At 38.2% G+C, this 23,008-nt stretch overlaps 3 protein-coding genes across 4 annotated transcripts; 1 reads left to right on the top strand and 2 right to left on the bottom strand.

Annotated features, from left to right (window-relative positions):
- The first annotated feature begins 447 nt into the window (after window positions 1-447).
- Window positions 448-12,605, top strand: agbl2 (ATP/GTP binding protein-like 2). 2 transcript variants are annotated; one of them, XM_017713677.2, is made up of 24 exons: window positions 448-776; window positions 1,163-1,226; window positions 1,498-1,641; window positions 2,366-2,551; window positions 2,703-2,810; window positions 3,034-3,184; window positions 3,756-3,989; window positions 4,081-4,486; window positions 4,610-4,752; window positions 4,849-5,008; window positions 5,121-5,247; window positions 6,508-6,608; window positions 6,718-6,836; window positions 7,071-7,137; window positions 7,842-7,955; window positions 8,042-8,134; window positions 8,690-8,773; window positions 9,367-9,445; window positions 9,643-9,798; window positions 9,950-9,983; window positions 10,138-10,367; window positions 10,810-10,939; window positions 11,037-11,149; window positions 12,158-12,605. In XM_017713677.2, exons 1-24 carry the CDS (start codon window positions 771-773, stop codon window positions 12,223-12,225), a joined length of 3,117 nt encoding a protein of 1,038 aa, XP_017569166.1. In that variant the 5' UTR covers window positions 448-770; the 3' UTR covers window positions 12,226-12,605. The 2 variants fall into 2 exon arrangements, with proteins under 2 accessions (XP_017569166.1, XP_017569167.1); XM_017713678.2 differs by having other exon boundaries at window positions 11,037-11,153.
- tmem17 (transmembrane protein 17) lies at window positions 12,329-14,821 on the bottom strand. The gene is made up of 5 exons (XM_017713683.2): window positions 14,610-14,821; window positions 14,177-14,280; window positions 13,955-14,068; window positions 13,168-13,311; window positions 12,329-13,066 (listed from the first exon to the last, which is right to left on the bottom strand). Exons 1-5 carry the CDS (start codon window positions 14,722-14,724, stop codon window positions 12,968-12,970), a joined length of 576 nt encoding a protein of 191 aa, XP_017569172.1. The 5' UTR covers window positions 14,725-14,821; the 3' UTR covers window positions 12,329-12,967.
- Window positions 14,822-15,440: 619 nt separating this feature from the next.
- slc15a5 (solute carrier family 15 member 5) lies at window positions 15,441-20,890 on the bottom strand. The gene is made up of 9 exons (XM_017713682.2): window positions 20,445-20,890; window positions 19,124-19,346; window positions 18,803-18,972; window positions 18,387-18,607; window positions 17,697-17,883; window positions 17,399-17,587; window positions 17,084-17,215; window positions 16,872-16,980; window positions 15,441-15,907 (listed from the first exon to the last, which is right to left on the bottom strand). The coding sequence occupies exons 1-9, from the start codon at window positions 20,803-20,805 to the stop codon at window positions 15,763-15,765; spliced, it is 1,737 nt and encodes a 578-aa protein (XP_017569171.2). The 5' UTR covers window positions 20,806-20,890; the 3' UTR covers window positions 15,441-15,762.
- Window positions 20,891-23,008: the final 2,118 nt, after the last annotated feature.

Raw genomic sequence — 23,008 nt, 5'->3', positions numbered from 1 at the left:
ATTATGATTGATTTAATATTAAAAAGCTGCTTGATTGGATACCTATAGATAATCTGGTCAAAAGCAGCACATAAAGCTCATTAAAACTACATAACGTTGCTTTGGAGCACAATAGTCTTTCCTGATCATTTATCATTTATAACCATTACATGTAACTTAATAACTGTCTGTGAGCTTTTAGGGGCATTCAATTCTTCAGACGTCTGGTTCCTATCACCATCACTGTGAATAACACTAAGTTTTTCTAGAACAGAGCGTTTCACACCAAACCACTCTGGTTCCCCTTCATTATGCAGAAATTTAGAAAAAATTGGCGGAGTTCCCCTTTAAGGATTTTGTGCAATCATTTTGGGATTCACAGAAGTGTGCTTGGTATCCATAGTAACAACAGCACAATGACGTCTGTTGCCTAGCAACTACGATACAATTGCTACATGTAGTTTGCCACCTTGTTAGCCAGTACGCTAGCGTTAAGTCCAGTACCAAAGTCAATGTAAAATATATTTTTTCCGTGTCACAAGCTGTTTTTTCTTTTTCTCTTGTCAAACAGTTAACGTTAGCTACACCTCACTGTAGGCAGATTACCATTTATGGGTCGTGAGAGCCGTTTGAAAAGTTAGATAGCGAGCTAACGTTACTCCGCTGTAAGTTAACCTAACGCACATCTTCAACTGGCCGGTGAACAAGCGCTACGCCAGCTCTAGATTAACCAAGTTGGAATGAACTAGTTTATATCTTGCATTGAAATTCATACTAAACGTGTCAATGAAATGCAGGTAAGTGGACTTGCATGTCATCTCTACAAATGTTCCCAAGCTATTAAACTAATTATCTGTCATTATTTCAATAATAGTGTAAATTTATCTGTATGGCTGTAAGCATTATGGTAGTGTGTAGATGTTTAGCTAATTGTTGTTTTAAGTAAAGGCAGATTTATGTAGTAACAGGTTGTGCTTCATTTTAACTTGACGGGTTTGCCTGTTTTACGTTATGGAGGTACAGTTCACTGGAGCTTAATGTAACTGCACAGATGTTCCCAATTAATAAACGTTGCAGTCTGGTGGTTTTAATAGATAATTCTGTTCATTCACTTGTTCATTCTTTCATCTATATAACTTAAACTTATCATTTTCTGTTTTCTTTTTATTGATAATGTTAAAAGACCCTAGATGACCCCTATGAGAAATTTATTCTGCAACACTTGAAGCATTATGGGCTTTTTACTGGTGAGTCTATGCTCTTTTTCCAACATGCCATTAGAATTCTTGCTTCAATGAAGAGCAGCAATATGTTTTACAGACTAATTGTAGGGTCCAGTTTTTGGCAGAACTGTAAATAGTATGCCATTATGGTGAAGTCTCTGAGTTAAAGTTAGAGCACTTTGTCCTTTTTTAGTCTCTGTTAAAAGTGTAAAATTCAGTACTTCACATTTAGCAATTTAACATGTGATAGGAGTACTACTTGAGTACTTAATTGGATATTAATTTTGGTCTGTAGGCCAAGGTTCATCATCTATTCAGACAAAAGTCACAACCCGTAGGACATGGGATCGCACCCATGACTCTTTGGTCACAGATGCCATCCATTTACCTGTTGACAGCACAGACATGGAGGAGGAGCCAGAACTACATCAGGGACAATGTAAGTTTTGTTGCTGTTCTTTATATTCCATCAAAACATTACATTAATAGTATCCCAATATTTTCACACGTCAGGTCCAGTTCAACTGACATCTCATCTCAGGTTCTTTAAACAATATATTTAAAAACATTTTCAGCATATATGTCATCTATCATTTTACACTGAGTTTACCACACCTTGAAGTGAGCAATACAGATATTATTACAGATTATGCGGTAATGTAACATATCTACATACGACTTCTTTAACAATGTCAACAATGTACAAGGTCTTATAACTGTTATGAATTTTCACATATTTCCTTCTTCATATATTTCACAGCTTAGTAATAGGTATTTGTTTTATGAACTGTTCAATTGTCTGTAAAATTATGCATTGTACATTCTTTTATTGTTACCAAACAACTGTTGTATTGATTTGGTAGGTCATAGCCTACACTACATTTGAGTCACTTAATTAATTTTCAGTTAGAATTGACTGCCTTTTTAAAAAAATCAGACACTTACAACCTGTAACTGTTTAAGGGAAGATGATCCAGTGAAGTTAATGTAGACTGCCTCTCAATTACACAGTTAATTCACTAGTTAAACAGTAAATGCTGACTCTTTTTTTTTCTTGTGGCCAGTATGTGTGTTCCAGTGTGAACTGTGTGGTTTGGGATGGTATGACTGGTAAATTTTCACTTTATTTTTGTGTTGTATGTACTTCTGTGTCATCTTTGTAGTCTCTTTCAATGTGGAGAAATATCTCAGGACCAGGCAGCTGCTATTTGATTTTGAAGGTGGACGGCCTATCCCTCGCCTGAGGGAACCACTGGACCTCTTTACTATCCCCTCTACCTCCAGTCCCTTCCAGGGTGTTCGCTGGCCTGTTGAATGCAAAGTTATCTGTGACAAAATCCATCACATAGGTATCTTTTCCTTGCTAATACATTAAAATGTTTAATTAATACGTTGTCACAACTTCTTAATTTCAGCAGTTTGGTCACTTCATTGTGTGCTACTAAACATGCAGCTGAAAGGAATTGCTTCCCGTAATTGTCCACCTATGTGTTGTTATAGAATGGGACCCTCCTGAACCAGAGCCATTTTACCAACAGACAGGCCATGAGCGCACCCCAATGCCAGTTGAAGAAGAAAAAGGAAATATTATCTACTGTATAGACTCAGGTGAGATGGAAGTTTTTATGTTTAACTTGCTTTGTTCTTTAATGCAATGACTTTGAAAGCACTATTTATAACAGTATAGCCTTCTTATGTGACTATTTACAGAATGCCTATTTATGATTTGTTTACTTCATACTTTACCAACTGCTGTAGTTTGAAAACACTAAGACTTTATGAGCCTGACATTCATAAGATTGTCCCTATTTTTATCCATTTATTTGTTAAGCCACAAAGACATCATACTTCACACGCTCTCGTGTTGGTGGAGGTAGAGAGCCTAAAAAGGGGGCTACATCTTGTGCCAATAGCCAGGCATCATCCACCCTGTCGTTTGAGTCTCGGTTTGAGAGTGGTAATCTTCAAAAAGCAGTTCAAGTGTAAGTGGGCCACATCAATACTTCCAACACTTTGTGTTCACCACAGCATTCGCTTGACACATCACTATATTTTCAAGTGAGGCAAATTAAATAGAGATGCACAGATATGGGAACTGTGGGCCGATGCCAATGTACAATAATGTTTAAGCAAATACCTGCCAATGCGGATGCCAATATATACAAATGTGTATATAATTAACATTAATGTTTATAACATTTATTTCTGTATTTCAGATTAGTTTTATGAATAAAGCTTTAATTAATTAATATTTTGTCATCTTAAATTTACTGAAAAAAATGCATTTTCTATATGCATTTCATAGTCCAGTACAGTTTATAAGAATTTCCAATGTTATAACATAATTTCAAGAAATGTACACAAACCAGACTGGCAAAAAAATTAGGAGAATGTGAGATGATGTCACTTTAGATGAATATATGTCCTCATTAAATTGAGGCTATCTTACAGGTAGTCCTATGTCAGCACTGTTTCTCCTGATTTTTTTTTGAGAATTTCATTCTAATGTTACTGTGTAATTTAAAGTGTAATGCGTGCTATTTTCTTTTTTAGTGGTGTGTATGATTATGAGCTCACTTTGCGCAATGACATGTACACCACAAAGCATACGCAGTGGTTCTACTTCCGTGTGAGGAACATGAAGGCAGGTGTCACCTATCGTTTCACTATTGTCAACCTGATGAAATCCAGTAGTTTGTATGAAACAGGCATGTGCCCACTGCTGTACTCTGATCTTGCTGCATGGCTGAAGGGAGAAGGTTGGCGTCATGTGGGCAGCAACATTCGGTGAGTTTAGATGGCTGTTAAGTTAGTGACCCATGGTGTAGTGTAAGTACAGTATACATACCTGCTGACCCTCTGTTGCATCTTCATGAAGGTATTACCGGAATGACAGCGAAAAGGGGGGAAAAACACTTTACTCCCTCACCTGGACACTCCAGTTTCCTTATGAAAATGACACCTGTTACTTGGCCCACTGCTACCCATACACCTATTCCAACCTCCAGTGCTACCTGCATGGTATGATTTCAGACCCAGCCAAAGCAGCTTACTGCAAAGTGCGGGTCCTGTGCCGAAGCCTGGCAGGAAACTCTGTGTATGCATTGACTATCACAGCACCTGGTGGCACCTGGCAAGAGCGAAGGAGCAAGCGAGCAGTGGTAGTGACAGCTCGAGTGCATCCGGGAGAGACTAATGGGTCATGGATGATGCAGGGCTTCCTGGATTTCTTGCTGGGAGAGTCACCAGATGCACGGCTATTGAGGGAAACCTTTGTCTTTAAGGTGAGTGAATAACTTTGAAATGCTTGTGTAGGGCAGTGTTGACATCAGGTGCTTCTGGAGCACCAAAAAGTAGCACAATATTTTTAGAGCAGGAGAATAAAGGCCAAAATGTACCATTTGCAGGTTGTGCCAATGCTGAACCCTGATGGTGTAGTTGTTGGAAACTACCGCTGTTCACTGACAGGTTGTGATCTGAACCGAAACTATCGCACTCTACTGCGGGACTTTTTCCCCTGTGTGTGGTATACTCGCAACATGGTGAAGCGGTAAGGAAAGTGCTTTGTGCACGAACAGTGCATGCCAATGATTCAATATAGTCAACACAGTCAACATAGTCAACTAATTTACCTTCAACTGTGTAGGTTGCTTGCTGAGAGAGAAGTAGTGCTTTATTGTGACTTTCATGGACACAGCAGGAAAAACAATGTGTTCATGTATGGTTGCAATGATCATAAAGATGCTTCACTACATCTTCAAGAACGAATCTTTCCCCTGATGATGAGCAAGAATGCCAAAGACAAGGTGAAAAAATTATGGAGCTGTCTCAGTTTGATAGATTAGGCTCAACTGATACCACTTAATTGGATTGATGTTGGATTATACAGCTACATGAAGCACTCTTTCTTTGTTGTAGTTTTCTTTCAGGAGCTGTAAGTTCAAAGTGCAGAAAAGCAAAGAAGGCACTGGCCGTATTGTGATGTGGAGGCTGGGCATCAGAAACAGTTACACTATGGAGTCCACCTTTGGAGGCTCCACTTTAGGTACACACCTGAAGAAATACCCTGTACACAATTCACACCCGACTATTTTCTATGTGTCTAATTACTTCAGGCCTTAAGTTCAGTTCCAGTCATGGAAGGTCTCAACTTGTTTTTTCAAGTTGTTCAGTGTCTCCTCTGTTTTTAAAAATCTGACAACTTTAAACTGGATCCCATAAAAAGTCTTATACAATCTTAATAACAGAACTAAACCTAAAGACATAAAATGTCTGAAATATCTTGATCATTTTTGCTGGCTTTCTCCATGTAAAAGAGACATGGAACTGGTCTATGACATTACAGATGTCAGATTACTTGTTGATTAAGCGCAAAATGGCTGTAAATTGCGATTGGTTAGCCAATATTTTATTTTAACCTTAGGGGGCTCATTTTCTACATTTTTCATTGTTTTTTTTTGAGGTCCAATTATAACATTTGTGTGGTTTTATGTAAAAATGGTCATGATTAATTTTAACATGAGTTTTCCAGTTATCTCCTAGAATTAAACAGGCTGTTTTTGTTACTGTGCTTTTAAGACTGGTATGAGATAAATGAGCTCTGGTCTGATTGGCTGCCCTGTAATGTGCCTAATTCAAAAAGCACTCAGAGCTGTAAAGGTCCCTTGCACTTCAATATGAATTGGCGGGGCTAAACTGCTGTAGGCTGAATAAGAGTGGAAAAGAGTTGGTTCTTGTGAAGTTGCAGAAACAGTAAAATGGGCTGCTTTTGCAACATGGTTTTTATATATAGACTGTATGGACAGATTAATTAGTGGTGCGGTTTGAAACTTTCAGAATGCGTACATATTACTTTAAACTTCTTTTATTTGAAAAAAATGCTGGGCTAGAGGATGGCTAAACTGATACTGAAGTCAAAAGCACATTGAAAGACTGAAGGAAAAGAGAGCAGTTAATGGGGTTAAATGGAGAAGCTGAGAAGAGGGCTAGTGACTATGACATAAATTAATTTTAATAATATTAATGCATGCCATATTTGAGTTTACATGCAATGTTTTGGAAATTATTTTAGTTTTCCTTTGTTCTTAAAAAAGTATTAAAATTAATGGAATATGACTTTAAAAAATCTGCAGCAACCCTGTGTAACATTATTATTTGAATTATCTTGCCTTTCATCTGTAAAATCAAATCTTGAGGTATAGAGAAACAGCAATGTTCTGCTTTTGGTCTAGAACTGGGTTGCAGTAACTTGCCATTGAAAATTGATGCCTCAGAATTTATTAATGAAGTATCTTCTCATTCAAAGGGGACAGGAAAGGTACACATTTCTCTATAAGGGACCTGAAATCTATGGGCTACCTTTTTTGTGACACCTTGTTGGACTTCTGTGACCCAGACACGACAAAGGTCCTCTATATACTCCACACTATACTGTAAATACATGTTCTGTCTGTAAAACAGTACATAAGGCACTGAAAATCTTTTTTAAAAATGTGTTACCTGTTTTGTTCCCCAGATTGCACACTGTCTGACAGAGTTAGAGGCTTTACTCAGGCAAGAGATCAGACGAAAGCTGGGTCAGGATGTGGACCTAGACTCCTTGGAAGGCCTTTCTGATATAGATATTGAGTCGAGGTGAAAAAAAAAACACTCTTGAACATACTAGAAGTAGATCTGACTGTTCTAACAGAGAGGATGCTCAATGATAAATTGGGGTTCAAAGGAGAATAGCATTGTTGTTTGAAGGCATCTGCAGTGCTAAAAGCAAGTTAGCAAGTTTCTGGAAATTCATAGAGACAGTGTTTTAGTAGGAAATGAATATACTAGTTAGTAATACTAATATTGCACATTGTTTTTGACTCTTTACAGCACAAGTGGTTCAAATAGCACAGAGTCAGACGGTCTGCCTGTTCATCTTTTAAACTGCTCGAATAAGGTGCAGTATTTGACTAATTTATAGAATTATAATAATTTATATACTGACTAATATATGTATTTTGAACAGCTCATTACTGTTTTTTTCATTGGTTGCATTGGTATTTTTCATGCATTACCCTTAAATAAATATAAAGATAAATTATGCCACAATATGTTTTTCTGAGCTTAAAACCTCTGAGCATGTTTCACTGAACATGTTTTAATTCATTGCAAAGAGAGCATAATTAGTCCTGTCCAATTGGATTCAGTATAGTGCAGCATGTAAAATGCTGAAAAAAATGACTGTACTATACTATTTTGAACATTCTGTTTTTTATTTTTGCAATGTTCAACAGTGACAACACAGGATAGTATAAACTCACAGAAGACAACTCCTTGTTTGGTTTTCTACACCCTTTTCTGTAAAGACCTGGCCTTGTCTCTCTACTCCACTCAAAGCAATATAATGAAACAATGATAATAAACATAGGTACAAATGCATATAGGAAATAAATAAAATACCGAAATGAATAGTCTATACGATATTTTTTAATAATATGTGGTTTTAAATTGTAAGTCTTTTTTTCTGTGTTCTAACTGATTGATTCTCAGAAAAACAAAAGATTGTGGTGCACATTGTCTAAAAATGTCTTGATGCATTACGATGTTGAATATTTGACATATTCCCCACCCTTATTTTCATGTTGCCTTTTCTTTTTCAAGAATATGAAAGTGAAGAAGAAGCATTTGCGAAGCAGAAAAGAAAGAAATAAATTACGGCAACAGCGAACCCAGAGTGCGACATCCAAGATTGTTCACAGAAACGTCAAAAACGCAGTAAGCCTCAATCAGCCAATGCCCAAAGTATCCAAAGCACCATCTCCCACTGGTGTATCAGTCCTGAGGATCTCTTTTCTTGACAGGATCCTTTACCATCAAATGAAGATCTGGTGAAAGTGAGAATTCAAGAGAAAGCAGTGACTCCAGAGAAAAGCACAAAGGACAAAAGTCAAAAGGTAATGAAGTCATATGCTGATTCCTAAATATAAATAAATCATGCACATCAAAACATAATTAATAACATGTATAAACTTATATATGGTGTATCCACAGTATATATAGATCATTCTACCAAATTAGCACAAACTGCAGTCTCACAGTGAAAAAAAAACTACTACAAAAAATTAAGTATTCAGACCTTTGATATTTAGAAGAGTTAGGTTATTAGTGATAATTAGATAGATAGATAAAGATATTAATAATAATAGTAATGATAATGAGATAGTAATAAGTCAAATGTATACAAAATTGTGAAGTATGGAGTGCTTTCTGTTGGGAGGTGGCTGTCCCAAACCCTAACCCCTAAATTTCAACAAGTTTTGTTTTGATTTTTAGAGAGAAGCTGAACGATTTATATTAATTGTGAGTTTAACTTTGAAATAGAAAGAGGCTTTATCCAAAAAAAAATGCTGTCCCATGTGTCACTACTGAAATACTGATCTTCTGCAATTAAGTAAACTTATTTGTGGTTAAATAAAAAATATTATGATTTTATGTGGTGGTGCGTTCAGTCTGGAAGGTCCTGGATCCCACATCCCACCACACGCATTGGTGTTCTTGACCATGCAGCCTTTTGGGAGCACAAGCCAGAAAAGGTAAGTCATAAAATTTTAGTGGTCATCCAGGCCTTCAGAGAATGCCTAAGGATTTCTGGGAGCTAAAAAAATCTGTGATTTTTAGTTCATTTGTATTTAATAGAGTATTCATGCTTATTGTAATTAAACTCTGCAATATTATGGTAATACTCTTATTTAATTGTTTGATCCTGAAATACTGAACAGAAAATTGGCCAGTCAGGATTTTTATCTCTGCATTATCTCTATGGAGATAAAGACAACCATAATATTAATTAACAACATAATTAGGAACTGACAGTGGAGTCAGCCAATCATGTTTTGATTTCCAGTGGGTGGCACCAGAAAGAAAGTCACTCTAGGACTTCTGGAAGTTGTAGATATGTCACTGACTGAACACGAGCAATAGTCTGAGTGTTATAGTGTACTTCTGATCAGAGATTGTTTCTTAGCACCTACTCTGATTATGCAAAACATTTTTATATGCTTATTAATATTTACTGAATTTCTTATGCCATGGCTTGTTTACATGGTTGGAATTGTCTATATATTCCATGCTTTATGTTTCTGGCATGCATCAAAAACCCAATTTATTTATTTTCTTTGTCATTCAGAATCAATGTTTGGAGGCTGTTAGTGCAGCCTGTCTGCGCAGTGGAGGCTTGACTGATTCCTGTCAACGGCCTGTCACAGGTAAATGTCTGCAGAGAATTAGTTATCTGTCCATTGTATTGGCAACTTTTGAGCAAAGACAAGAAAAGGTAGAATTCAGCATCTAAAAAAATAAGCTTTTATTACCTTTTTTTGGAAAGGTTCCTATTGAAGTGTACACTGGCCATGAATCTTTGTCTTCCTGGGCATGACTTGGGTGTGCTCTTCTATCTTAATAGAACAAATGTGTCATTACGCCTCTCATCACTCCCAGAGACAAATGCAACGTCAACCCCTGACCATCACTGCAGTCCGGCACCGCTTCTCATCTGTGCCAGTCCAACAATGCTCTTTGCTCTTCAACTCAGATGTCAGAGCACATGCTGGAATAAGAGGTGCAGCCATAGTGTTGATATTGTATGTGTGTGCCTTTCACCAAATTTAACATCCAGTAAATATCATTGTAGACTTTGTGATGAAAACCTGTGCAAGACCTGTCAGTCTAATGTTCTTTATGAGATTAAAACTATACTATATATTTCACAGGAAGGTGCTCTGTGTCAAACATCTCACTGCGTAGGTAAGTACTCTGTTCACATTGCATATCTGTCTTTTTCATAGCAGCGTGGAAGGTGATGTTCTGTGTTTTCTGTAATCATTACTCTAGTCATAGTCATCGTTTGCCCTTACAAATCAACCCTGATCTGCTCTCCATTTCCTTCACATTTTTAAAGAGCTGTAGTAACAGACCACAGACAGTGCAGGGCTGTTCCAGAGTTTCTTCCTATCAGAGGCCTGGAGCCCTGTGCCTCTGTTCACATTTACCCAACCCACACTGACAACCAGCAGAAGCTCATACAAGAAGGAACATCCCACTCAACCAAGATTTCATTCAAATACTTCATGCCTGAAATACAGGACACGCTGGGCACCCTGAGGACAAATTATAAGAGAAATGCAAGAGGTGAGGATGAGTAATGTTCAGGTGAGCTTGATGGTGAGACTGAAGAACATGACTCCAACATGGAGTGACTGTTTATGCACATTAAGTTGGAAACTTGGTCAAAGAAGTTTTAGTCTAATCTAAGAATTGAGGGTAAAAATAGGTATGAGCAAAGAATACTGGTACATAACATTTGTCTGAGTGTAAATGTACCTCTCTTCCACAGAGAGTTCACTGTTTTGGCAGTTAACATTTTTGTGACATTACTGGGAAAAATGTTCAGATATTTAAAGGTGTAGCATATTTCCATTACCATATATATGTTATATTGTGTGAATAACAAAACAAATGACATTTAAGAAATCCACAGTTAGAGCTTAAATAACACTAAATCAAATGTCAGTTTTGCAGACATTAATCACTAATTTACAATAATTAACCCAGAGATATTTTCCGGTCTTAGTGGCTCCTACTGGAGGTGTGGCAGTACTGGACACTGTGCAGTCCAGTGAAGCAGAGCATCTTAGTAAACAAGGGAAAGAGGATGGCTCCTTTTTTCCTGATCTGAGGAGCGTTAACATGCATGGCAGAAGGTTTTTTGGGCGGGGTTTCTTCCACAATAAATATTTTTTTTTTATTCATTAGTTCACTTTCAGAGCTCTCACTACTGCATGCTGTTTTAACCCACAGCCACAGTCATGACAGGGCTTCAGGTGACCAGGCTGGATTAGGAGGTCTGGGGAAATTGCCAGGAGGGCGCGCAGGGCAGCGAGTATTGGAGGGAGATGCTGCACACAGTGAAGGCAGGTATATGGTGTTTAGTAAACATACCAGTTTTTCTCATTTCACATGATGGAGCTCTTGTTCTAAGGCCTTTGGTTTGTTTTATTTTCCTGTTTATTCTTATCTTTATTTTCAGTGTTTCAGTCTTTATTCTGGACAGCAGTCCATCCTCCATGATTGTGCTCCTCTGTATACTCACTTCCTTTACTGTGAACAGTCAAATCTTTCACAGTCATGTATAATTATTTTTATCCCTGGATTGAAGATTATACTCGTATTGCTCAGCCATTTTATGATTAGCTAAAAGAATCCCACATAGACAGGGGTCCAGTTACCATATACAGCTGAAGCTGCCTTTAATGTGCTTAGATCTCATTAACATCATGGTTAATGATGACTATTGTCTAATTGTCATGATGAGACTGCTCCATGTTAAGATAGTTTAGTGTTATAGATTGTTCAAAAAAGGTTGTTCCCTAGCTGTTAATGTCTTGGCCACTTGTTTTGAGTTTAGTGTTTCAGGAAAAGTACTGAAATAGTCAGTAGTTGGGGTGTAATGATACACTTGGCCCAAACTCTGATTTGATACAAAATACTTTGAATAAAATTCAAATAAGGACAAGTGTTGTTGCACACCATACTATAACAACACTAGAGCTGGGAGGGTGCTGGAGTGAGCTCATTGGTGCTGATCTTGTTCATGCAATGCAATTGCATTAGATAGAATAACTCACCACAGTGCCTTTTTACATCACCATTATACAAGTTAGTTCCAGTCAAGCAAGCTGATTGGTTGAGAGCTGTTCTAAACATGCTGTTATTTCGCTATAACATCACTCCACTGCAAAGCCCTTGCTGAGCAACGACTTTGACAGCTGTAGGAGATGTTTAAGCCATTTGAACGTTTTTACTTCTTACTTTGTGCACAAACAGAAAATGGACACTTTTAAGATTATATTTGACCCTAGCTGATTTGGTCATACTCTGACGATGGGACCGATATCTTGCATGCCATTCTGTCTTCTCAGAGAGGTCCCAGGCTGTACAGAGACTGCAGAAACAGTCTTGTGAAAACCACAAAGCTAAAATCTCATGAGGTGCATAAAGAGGAGTGTGAAGAAGATGGAATCACACGGTCCACAAGATCAGCACCACTTCAGGGGACAACATGGAAACAGTCCTGGGATTCTAGGAAAGAGTACTTTGGAGTATGCATATTTCATTTGACATACAAAATACATACGTAGTAATGTCTACCATCGTTGATGAAGTTAGGAACCTGAGTATGTTCCCACCCTGAACTGGAACATACGTTTGGTTTTGTGCAAAACCTCTATGGTGTCTGTCTAATCAGACGGATGTCATAATGTACATTTTTCAGGCGTTTATGTTCTTCTGCAGCCATTTCAGTAACACTGATTATCTTTGTAACATATTAAATGTAAAGGCACTGGTGTGTTAGTGTCATGGACATCATATAGCTTGGTCTGATGTTTTCTGTATGGTAAACTGTGCCAAGTATATTTAGGACAAATGCATTTATGCCCTCTGGACAAAAACTAGTTGCAATTTTACAGTCTCAAGTAAGCATATTGTGTTACTATTTATATACACTCTAAGTCTACCCATCTGCATTTGGCTATCATCTGTAGTAAGTCATAATACATAAATAAGCATATAAAATTCTATGACAAGATGCACTGCTCATAAAACAAAACTGATTGGGTGAAAAAAGACATAATGCTCCAAAATATTTCAGATGAACAGTACTAATGATCACTTTGGTCCTTCAAATAATATCAAAGATGTATGCAGTTCTTCAGCAGCAGAACCACTTGTCATGCTCCAAGTTCTTGAATTCCATTAAACTGGCGAAGGTGGAAGCGGCTTTCAGTGTGTCTGACCATTGCACGAAGGGCAACAAAACCAGAGAGAGCCTGTAAATGTATGAAAAAACAAACAAATGGGTAACATGAAGAGTGAAGCATGACTTTTAAAGAGCTTTTTAGGAAGATGCTTATAAGTGTGCTGTTTATACCTCTGCCAGAATGAACAAGGCGAGAACTATATGAACTCCTCTTTCCAAAGGTTGAATGAGTATAGCTTCATTGAATAGCTGAAAGAGCGTTAAAGGGAACTGCAGAAGGAGGCTCAGGAGCCAAAAACCAGCCAGTTCAGGCACCTGCAATAATGAATAATATATTGTCCTGCAGGTAACAAGTTTTAAATTAAATTAGAGCTCAGTGATATGACAACATATATCCTAATCATTATCAACTACAGCCATATTTAAGTGGGGTGGAGGTTGATTTGACCCATGGGGCTTTCAGAAGTGTGGCTGTCGCTGGATGATGTTTGGATCTAGACTATTTGTTGTCATTTGGGAAAATTAGAGATCCATTATCCCATATGAATTGACCAGTAAAATCACAGACTAATTACATGCCCGGACCTGATCTTGTGAAACTAATCCAGCTCAAATAGGGTTAATGTCACAATACAATACAATATGCTTTTCTGAATGTATTGTGGATATCGTCAATACTTGCAGAACACTGACCAACTGCATGCTTCATTATAAAGAGAGCAAAATCTTTCCCATTTAACTGGATTTAGTGCAACACAGTAAACTAAATATTAATAATTGTGTTCAGTTTTTAAGAGTATCTTTTTTAATATTTATTTTTTCTCTCTGTTCCAACTGATCAGATACATACAAAAATACATATGGTATCATATTGTGTATTATGAGCATTTCTTGTATTTTTGCCAGTATCACCCACCTCCACATTGAATGTAATTCTACATGCTATAAAGGTCGTTACCTTTTCTTGCAGATTCCCTGCGTAACCCAAGTAGAGCCTGATAGCCTCGATGAGGGTCATTAAAATTAGGATGGTAATTAAGATGAACTTGTAGTAGTCTGGGAGAACAGGGTACTGAAACAGAGGATAAAAGGTGACCCTCCAGGTCAGTTAGTTTAGCAATACTGCTATATCAATCAACTGTGCACCACAACCGCGAGATGGAGGTGAAAGGGAACTTACTTTGAGGTGCAGCATCACTACTTCACTGATCCACCACAGAGGAAAGAACCACAGGTTGAAAAAAAGGGACATCTGAAGAGGAAGGTTTGATACAACTTCTCTGTCTGTGGAGAATAGAGGCGCAGTGAGTGGCCACTGCATACACTTCACTGACGGAGCAAGGTATAAACTAATTATCCAAGTTAGTTAGCTACTGAATTAGCTAAGCTGATTTAGCCACTTAACAAAACATCTTATCGGTAACGAACACAGCACCAGAGATCAGTCCGAGCTATACCGGTAAATTAGTTAGGTTAGTAACGTTAATCTTGTCGTCTTACGGTTAGCTGCATGAATACGAAGCTAATGTTACTGCATAGAGCGGTTAGCTGAGAAACTTAGCCTGCTAACTTTAGTGAAGCAACGCGGGGCTCCATAACAGAGCTGCACTCACTCTGATTAAGAAATGTGACATGATCCTCAGGCGAAAGTCGGGAATGAGTCGGATCCACAAAAACAGTTCTTGAAAAATCTCCCAGACGTCTTCTTATGGGCTCGGGGAGGTCCATGGTGCAGACATCTCTATCCCTAGCTAACGCTAATATCAACAGGGCAGTTGCTAGCAGCAGCTGTAGGCGTGTTCAGGCAGTGATGCTGAACGTTACCAGTACAGTCAATCTGGCAGCTCATGAAGTGAAGATACAGCTACATGTTAAAACAGCAGTTTGCATATCTAGCCGCTACGACGTTACTAGGGTTTAATGACAATGAATGCAATTAATAAAAGATTAAAACAGTTTTATAAAACAACATAACTGCTGAAAAATCATAAATAGAGTTATTAGCTTTCTCTGCAATCTTATTAGTGGGAACAGGAGCCAAAAGGAAGAATCCCCTCATAACTAGCATATTATTACATGACTTTATTCACTTTATTGCTTCTGCCACCTCAAAGGAGAATTCCACCATTGTTCCCAAATTTCCGCATCATTGAGGTGTAAGCAGACGTTCAGAGTGGTTTAGAGTGAAATTGTGCACCGTAGGAAAACCCGCAGTTTCAGATTTCTTTACAGTTGTGGTGATAGGAAACGGGTTGCGATGTCTTTCCAAAACAACCAGTGAAAATAGACGTAATATGTAATGTTAATTGTAATAAATCTGAAGAAGGAAAAAAAAGTATATTTTGGGACTATTTTGCCCTGTTCTCTCCATCATGTATGATTTTTTCAATATATGATTTAAAACCTAATATTAAAACAACATAAAACTATGTTTCAGTCATCGGGAAAAGCATTTGTAACTACTTTGTTTAATAGCTGTCTGTGAAATAACTGTTAAGAGGCTGTTAGAGATGTCTGCTTCCTATCAGATCCACGCTAGCAAGCATGGTCAGAATGAAGCCCTTCACTCTGAATGACTTTGTCCTAAATCTTAATGATTTAAATGTGCAGAAATGTAAACATATAATAGTATTCACCATTAAGGGACACACTAAAGCACAGCATAGATAGGCATAACAGGGGAAAATTTAAGCAAATTCATAAGTCATTGTAAGTCATTATGTTTGTGGGACGCCAGCGTCTTGGGTCTTGACCATCATGCAAGAGTTAAAGGATCATTTCCAAGGAAGCTGAAGTTGCACAGTGGTCCACTGTGTCATAGAATCGGAGACAGGCTTTATACTGCAGGAGCTTTTCAGCCAGATGACTCTGTCTTGTTCCTTTATCCAGTTCAACACTCAGATCTGTGTACCTGCACAACAAAACATATAGCTCGATGGCAAGTGCTTACAAGACAATACAGCAGTGAGCCAAAGCAGTTTGATTATCTAATTACATTATCAGTCGATGTGTGGCATATGGGCATCTATGTGCAGGGGCAATGAAGGCTTCCCTGTCTGGTCTGAACCAAAAGAGGGTTCAGAATATTTTACTGATTATGGGAGGGATGTGTCACAACACAGTGTGCTCTGCTGCTGACGTCTTGTTACCAGACACCACAGAGCAACGTCAGAGATCTGACAGAGTCCATGCCTTGGTGTGTAAGGGCTGTTTTGGTGGCATGCAGAGGGAGAGCACCATGTTAAGCGGGTGGCTATAATGTCTGGGCTCATCTGTGTATTTATGCATGTAGTACTATCAGTAACAGCATCATAGTGCTTTCTAGGTGTAATAGAGTGTAGTAGAGAGATGTATAGTAACTAGTTACATTTACCGCATTGCATGTATATACATTCAATTTAAATAAATTTGTATTTTCTGGAGTAATCTTGAATGTTTTTACATTTGTATTTAGGTAAAAGTTATTTTATTTCATTCTTTACTAATATTTAGATACTGATTCTGCTTAATTTATTTCTGTCACGTTGGTAACAGCATCATACTGCTTTGTGATTGGTCACACCTCTGACTTGTATGGTTTATCATTTTATTTTAGGCCAAGAATAAAAGAGTAAAAAGAGAGGAATAGAGCCTGACAAACTCCTGTTCCTATGTGAAAACATACAAAATGTACAAAGTAGTTCTGCTACAGTTCTGTAAGTTACTCAGTACTTAAGTAGTTGTTTGACCTTCAACTTCTAACTAATCAAGATCTCCAGAAGCAGGTTTGGGCACCCCTGATAAGGCACTATTTGTGGGTGATGTGATGTAGCCCTGCCTATCAAACCCAAATCTAGTACTATGCACAAAGAAGAAAGTATGCATTCATAGCTTACCTGCAAGATAATTTCCAAAACACCAGGGTATTTACGGCCATCAGCATCGCCAGCATGAAGAAAAATCTCTCCATATTGCCGTTGCTGAGTGTATTCGGATAAAAGTTCCCTACAGCAGAAACGATCAAAGTGTTAGTCATCAGCCAGTGTCTTGGCCCCTGTCCATGGGCTCTGTTGTGTTTAAGGAATGCTAAAAGAGGAAGTAGCCTCACCGCCAGACACGAGATAAAAGAACTGAATCAGAAGAGCACCCAGAAAGCATCCTCCTCCATAGAAGAGGCTAAGGAAGTGTAGAGAAATGCCTCTGAGGTTGCTAGGAGTCAGACAGAAAGAGATGAGGGAGCCTGAGTAAAGGGATAAGAAAAGTAGAGTAAATTGTGCACGTCAAGGGTATCAGTGACACAGCGTAGTTGCTCTGCTCTCAACTAGACATCAGAAAATGGCTGGAGGAATCATACCATTACTGATAATGTGTAGATGCTTTTGAAAACATGATCTCATATTTTTTACAAGAAACGAACGCTTACATGCTGGTGTGACAAAGGCCTCTGCTATACCCAGTAAGATGTACTGAGGGGCGAGCTGAAAACAGGCCATTGAGGACACCTGTAGCACTGTTCCTGACAGTGTCTGCTCCACCTGAGGGTAATCCTTTCTGTGGATCTCAGCAATCCCTGCAGCTAGTGCAGAAAGAGCTGCACAGGCATGACCCATTGCTGCAAGACAAAATACCACAAAGTAGAGCTTGTTTTCATCTGTTACACAGTGTGGAGTAAGTTGTCTTTAGAACTGTAACATTATTTGTAATTGAATGTAGATGCATACTTATGAATTTGGCTGGAGAAGGAGGTGTTTTATTTGAAGACTGGTAGCAGGTGTTGATAAATTCCAATAGTGGTGCTAAAATTAGAAGTGGCAGGATACTGATCACATTCATTGCTGCTATTGGAAGGAGAAAACCATTGAAGTTCAGGTGTGAATGCATGGTCTGGAGGTAGTATCCTGAAGGAATCTGAAAAGATGCAAATTAGGTTATATATCCTACAGCTGTGAGATCGACACACATTCACAAAAATTAATATGAATATTTGAAGAATGAAATGTTCAACTAGATAAATAAAATTATATTAAATGAATTTTTATTTTTATAGGTAGTTTACTACAGCATGACCAGTTGGGAAGGACAGTACAATGTATTAAACAGTCCAGTGCCAACCAAATATCAAGACACTTGTTTAATTGATTACATTGTTACCCTTGTACACTATTACCGTTGTGTATTGGACCAGTGTACTGATGTTACCCTACCCCTCTACCATCTTGAGGGCCACTATCTTGAATATACTAAGTATTTTACAAGCTATCTGGGAGATTCCTGACTTTTGACTTATGTATTTCCAGGCTGCACCCCTAGAGTTCAGTTTAATTCACATGAAACAGATGCTTCATATATTTTACATACATTTAGGTACATTTTACTGTGTAAGAAAGCATGTGCTTTGAATATATATTTACTTGGGTAATGCAAGCACGGTAGAGCAGCTGCAGTCCAAAAAGAGGAAAAAGCTTGACCAGGATCTTAACGTTTTCTACACTGGTCTCACTGTAGCGTCCTCCATTGTTTTCCTTGGCGCGGTCAAGCCAGTTAGCCACATCTCCACTCAAGTGACGATAATGAAGGCAGCACATTTTTAGGGAGTTAAGGAACACACCCAGTGTGGTCAGTAACGAGCTGCCTGTATGTTGCCGAACAAATAAAAAAGGAAGCAGTCATAAAGCCAGTAATTAAATACAGTGATATCAATATTGTTCTGCCTATTTCTTGTGTATAATTTGGGTAAACTGTGTGGATCTGTTCAGCTTTATTTGCATGCTGGGTTATAATTGCAGTTTGTGTTGTGTGTTTTTGGATATGTTTGTTAGTTTGCTACCTTTCTTTGGACGGAAGATGAGATTGTTGCGAGCCATATGTATGGCAATGAGAGCCAACAGAACAGAGGTGAAGGGGATGAGAAAGCCTAGGTTTTTGCCCACGGACTGCTGAATATATGAGATCCCCAAGAAGACAACGGTAGAATTCAGATTGACTAGCCAGTAGAACCTGTGGGTATAAAATGCCATCTTTAGCACACTTTCCAGAAATGTAATTCAGATTTGAGTTAGAGTGAGAATTTCTTTGGTAGCAGATGAAAGTAGATATTAGACTTTTTATGTGCTCATAATTGGCCATTATTAGTGAATTAGTTTCCTACCAGTTGAAAAAGGCCAGTATCTGGTGTTGGTTGTAACCCTGAAGGTGATAAGCTCCTAATGGGCAGAGGATAGCACGGAAGCCCCCGATACCAAGGGCAGCAGCCAGCAACCCTGTGTAGAAGAGAACATGTTGCTCTCGTGGCTCCAGTTGGTGGATCGTATTGTGTGTGTCGATGTAGAAATCCTCAAAGGGGAATGCAACTACAGGGAGCATGGCAGTACCTATGGATAAAAATCAGGAGTTATAAGATTGATGATTACATCATATGCTAGCGTTGCCTCCCATCCAGTACTTCTTTGGATTGTCTGATTTTCTGCTTGCCTGTCCAGGAAAGAAGAATCATTCAATTCCTGGACACAAAATGTCCAGGAATCTAAGTATTTTCATATGTTAGTGTTTCTTATGAAGTTTGAAAAGCTTCATTTTTTTAGTCTATTTGTATTAAAAATCCTCTGATTGAGTGTCCAATAATTTTACAGGGCTGAGGGGGTGGCCCTTTCTTGTGCATTAATCTGCAGGATTTTAATTCTGATCTTGCTACAATAAATAACTGCCATGATATTTCTATGCAAGTTATGTAGTTACATGTGTGAGGAACTGAAGTGTGGCCCACTGCGCTATATATGGACCCTTGGGGTTTAAGGTTTCAAATTTGAGTAGATTTGACTGAAACATAAGGTACTTATTCTATAGCACCTAGAGGAGCATGTTTAAAGTCCTGATAAATTACCGCAGTGTCTTCTAGGGGTTTTTCGACACTTAGGCTACATTAAGATTTGACACACATATGGATCTACATATAGAAGACACAGCAGTGTATATGCTTATCTTTGCATATAAGACGACTTTAGGATTTCTATTGGTCACATTTTTTCAAAGATTTTACTGCTGTGAGTCAAATTTAAATAGTCAAGTTGATTTAGAAGTAAAAAAAAAATCTAAATCATTGAAAATGATACAATGTCCAGCCTTCACCTAATAAGTGTATATGATATACAGTGGCCTCCAGAGAAGTATTGATCTGCCCATTCTTAATTTCAAGTAGTTATCCTGCTGGAAGATCCACTTTTGTCATTTGCATTGATGCAGCCTGGTTGGAATTCTTCTCCAGGCTTCCAGCACAAGAATGTCTACAATCTGTATTATTTTCAGTACTTAAGTTCCCCAATTTGACCTTGTAATGTTTGCTTCATGGGACAACATTCTAACTACAGGCTTGCAGGCCTTAAAAGTATTCAGTCACATAATGAAACACATTAAACACATTTTAAATCATTGAACAACTTTTAAGTTGTCTGAGTTCAGTATCATCATCTTACCAATGAAATGAAGTAGAGCGCAAAGATAGAGAACTTTTGTCCTTCCCAGACACGTCTCTGCAAACCAGCCTACAAGAACAGGAGTGAGTGTACTGGCTCCAACAAAGCATAGGTTCACTGTGGCTGCCTGGTAATTGTGATATCCCAACTTGATGGTGCAAAAGAGGATCATATTGCAAACAATCCCAAAGAAGGTGAACCTCTCGAATAACTCCACAAAAAGAATACAGATAATCACCTGCAGCTTCTTTCTGTTTTTTCTAGGCTTATATGGAGTGACCATCCCGCTTGGTCGGCGAGTAGTGGAGAGCCGTCGTAGTGGAGAGCCATCGTGAAGGCTAGGAACGTTCAGAGCCACCATTACTGCTTCTTCAGATGCTCGTTTGGAAGTGCAGTGTGAGCAGTGGAGTATCCCCTCTATCTGTGCCGGGAAACAACAGAGCAATTTCATACACAGATGTGAAGTATTATGCGTGCCAGCTAAGAATTGCAGTAAAAAGAGCAAACACATCTGCACGTGCAGAAGCTCACACACATATTCTCCTGTGAGTTCTGAGTAATGTTGCTCCACCTACTGAACTAGTGTATGAACTGGTCTTCGCTGGTTTCTGTGGCAGCTCATTAGGACAGTGGACATGACACCAATGTGATGACTTGAACTTTTATAGTGAAAATGATGTCAGGAGCTTGTGAGGTATTTTTGTAATTAGTTGTGTGGTGGTTCTAGGTTATCCCTTGTTACTCTGCTAAAGTTAATTACCCCCTGAAAGAAGGGTAGTGGAATGTTAGCACAGAGAAACTGTAAGTCAGAAATGGTCAAGGTCCTTGCAGTGAGACACAGCACTGTGGGTTTTATCCCACTTTGCTTATTAATTCTGTAAATGTTTTGAGTACTTGTGTTGTCCTAAAAGTGATCTGTTAAGGAGCAGATGTATTGAAAGCGCTAGTCTTGTGGTGGTATATTTTCACATTTGTATTTACTCAAGAAAGTTGTCATTATTACATATTGCATTTAAATGGTTTGAAAGGCATCAAAATCTGATCAGTAGGCTTATTTCACAGGTATATATGAAAATGGTGTCTGCGTTAACTGAGTAAATTAAATCGCATTCAGCCTTTAATGATTAGAGATGCCTACAGCATGTCACCTCTTGGTGTGAAAGTTAGTGCAGCATGTTCAGGGTGGGTGCTTAGAGGGGGCACACTGCTACAGTTAGTCAGATGTTATAAAGTGTGAATTCACAGGTATCTAAATGCATTGGTCAGCTTTTGAAACGAAACCCTGAAAATCATGAAAATGTTTTTGACATGTAGCACAGCGGTATTATTAGTATTCCAAGTAAGTGATAAGTAAGAGAATTTGGAGTGAGATGCCTCCCCCCTTATCTACTCCTTATCAAATGATGGGCCCCTTTATAATACTGCCCCCCAAAAATATTATTTACCAACTGAAGTTGACTTGCTAGTTGCTGTGAATGCTCTTAATTAAATTGCTACTATTATTATTATTATTATCAATGTAATAACATGAAATGCATATAGATAATATCACTATGCAGTTCATGTAATCACAGTAACTCTTTAACTAATGAACAGAATTGGCATCTATTGTGTCTGTTGTACAGTGTCATGATTGGCCCCTCCCAGTCCTACATGTGCTTTGGTTTACTTATGGTCTTGTCCATGTGCTTCCTTGTTTTGTTTCTTCCTTGTTCTGCCCCCTTGTTTCCAGACTCCACCCTTGATTGTTTTCACCTGTTTCTTGTTAACCTTCGTTGTTCCTGTATTTAAGCTGTGTTAGTTTGCTGGTCTTTGTATTGTATGCTGTTTGATCTTCTGGCCTCCGTTGTGTGTTTAGTGTGTGTTCCTTTTTGTCATGTCTGTCCCTCAATCTCTCCGTGTTGGCTCATTGACCCTGGACTGTTTAGACCCTGATTATGGATTTGCCCCCTAATAAATATCGGTTTTCTCAGCATATGCATCTGCCTTCATCACCGTTCCCCAGCGTTACATACGTCATTGATCTTTTGTAATAGCTTATTTAAATCAAGTGGAATAATTAAGACACACACTGAAATAAATTTTTAAAATAATATTTCTGTGTTGTACTTTAATAACAATTAAAAAAAAAACATACATTATACATCCAGTAAAACCTAGATGACCAATTGATGCAAGGGGCGGTTCTTATCCCCAAGCAGGGGGGCACCTTACTGCAGTAGTGGGACAAAGGTCTGTAAAAATAAATATATTTTTGTGCTATAAAAACAAAACTATCTCCTGTTCAAGCTTATTTCCTTTAGGTGTTTGTAGGTTTATGTATCATTATCCTGTAGATGATAAACTTGTGCACAGATAAGGCTAATGGTCCTTGAGGAGGACTTCTTCCCTAATGTGAGTGGATGGCAAACAGTGGGTCACAGCCTTTCAGGCATTTTGAATCAATTTGTTGCAATTTGTTATGGTGATTGCAACCCTGTTATAATTGACAGTCAAAATAGATGTACATTAGTTAAATATTCATGCTTGCATATTCATTATTATTTTATTCAATTGCTTCCATT

This window comes from Pygocentrus nattereri, chromosome 11, assembly GCF_015220715.1.
Source record: "Pygocentrus nattereri isolate fPygNat1 chromosome 11, fPygNat1.pri, whole genome shotgun sequence".
Taxonomy (NCBI): Eukaryota; Metazoa; Chordata; class Actinopteri; order Characiformes; family Serrasalmidae; genus Pygocentrus; species Pygocentrus nattereri.
The sequence above is the reverse complement of the archived record's forward strand: the minus strand, read 5'-3'. Positions and strand labels throughout refer to the sequence as shown.

Excerpts from the sequence above, each read along its gene's own strand:
- agbl2 (XM_017713677.2), top strand. Across the intron at positions 5,009-5,120 it reads GCAAGAATGCCAAAGACAAG|TTTTCTTTCAGGAGCTGTAA; the intron begins GTGAAAAAATTA and ends TCTTTGTTGTAG. Across the intron at positions 9,984-10,137 it reads TCAAACATCTCACTGCGTAG|AGCTGTAGTAACAGACCACA; the intron begins GTAAGTACTCTG and ends ACATTTTTAAAG.
- tmem17 (XM_017713683.2), bottom strand. The coding sequence starts at position 14,724 with ATGGACCTCCCCGAGCCCATAAGAAGACGTCTGGGAGATTTTTCAAGA. Across the intron at positions 14,069-14,176 it reads TAGTGATGCTGCACCTCAAA|TACCCTGTTCTCCCAGACTA; the intron begins GTAAGTTCCCTT and ends CCTCTGTTTCAG. Across the intron at positions 13,067-13,167 it reads CCTTGTTCATTCTGGCAGAG|GCTCTCTCTGGTTTTGTTGC; the intron begins GTATAAACAGCA and ends ATACATTTACAG.
- slc15a5 (XM_017713682.2), bottom strand. The coding sequence starts at position 20,805 with ATGGTGGCTCTGAACGTTCCTAGCCTTCACGATGGCTCTCCACTACGA. Across the intron at positions 18,608-18,802 it reads CATCTTCCGTCCAAAGAAAG|GCAGCTCGTTACTGACCACA; the intron begins GTAGCAAACTAA and ends GGCAACATACAG. Across the intron at positions 17,216-17,398 it reads GGCCTTTGTCACACCAGCAT|GCTCCCTCATCTCTTTCTGT; the intron begins GTAAGCGTTCGT and ends CCCTTTACTCAG.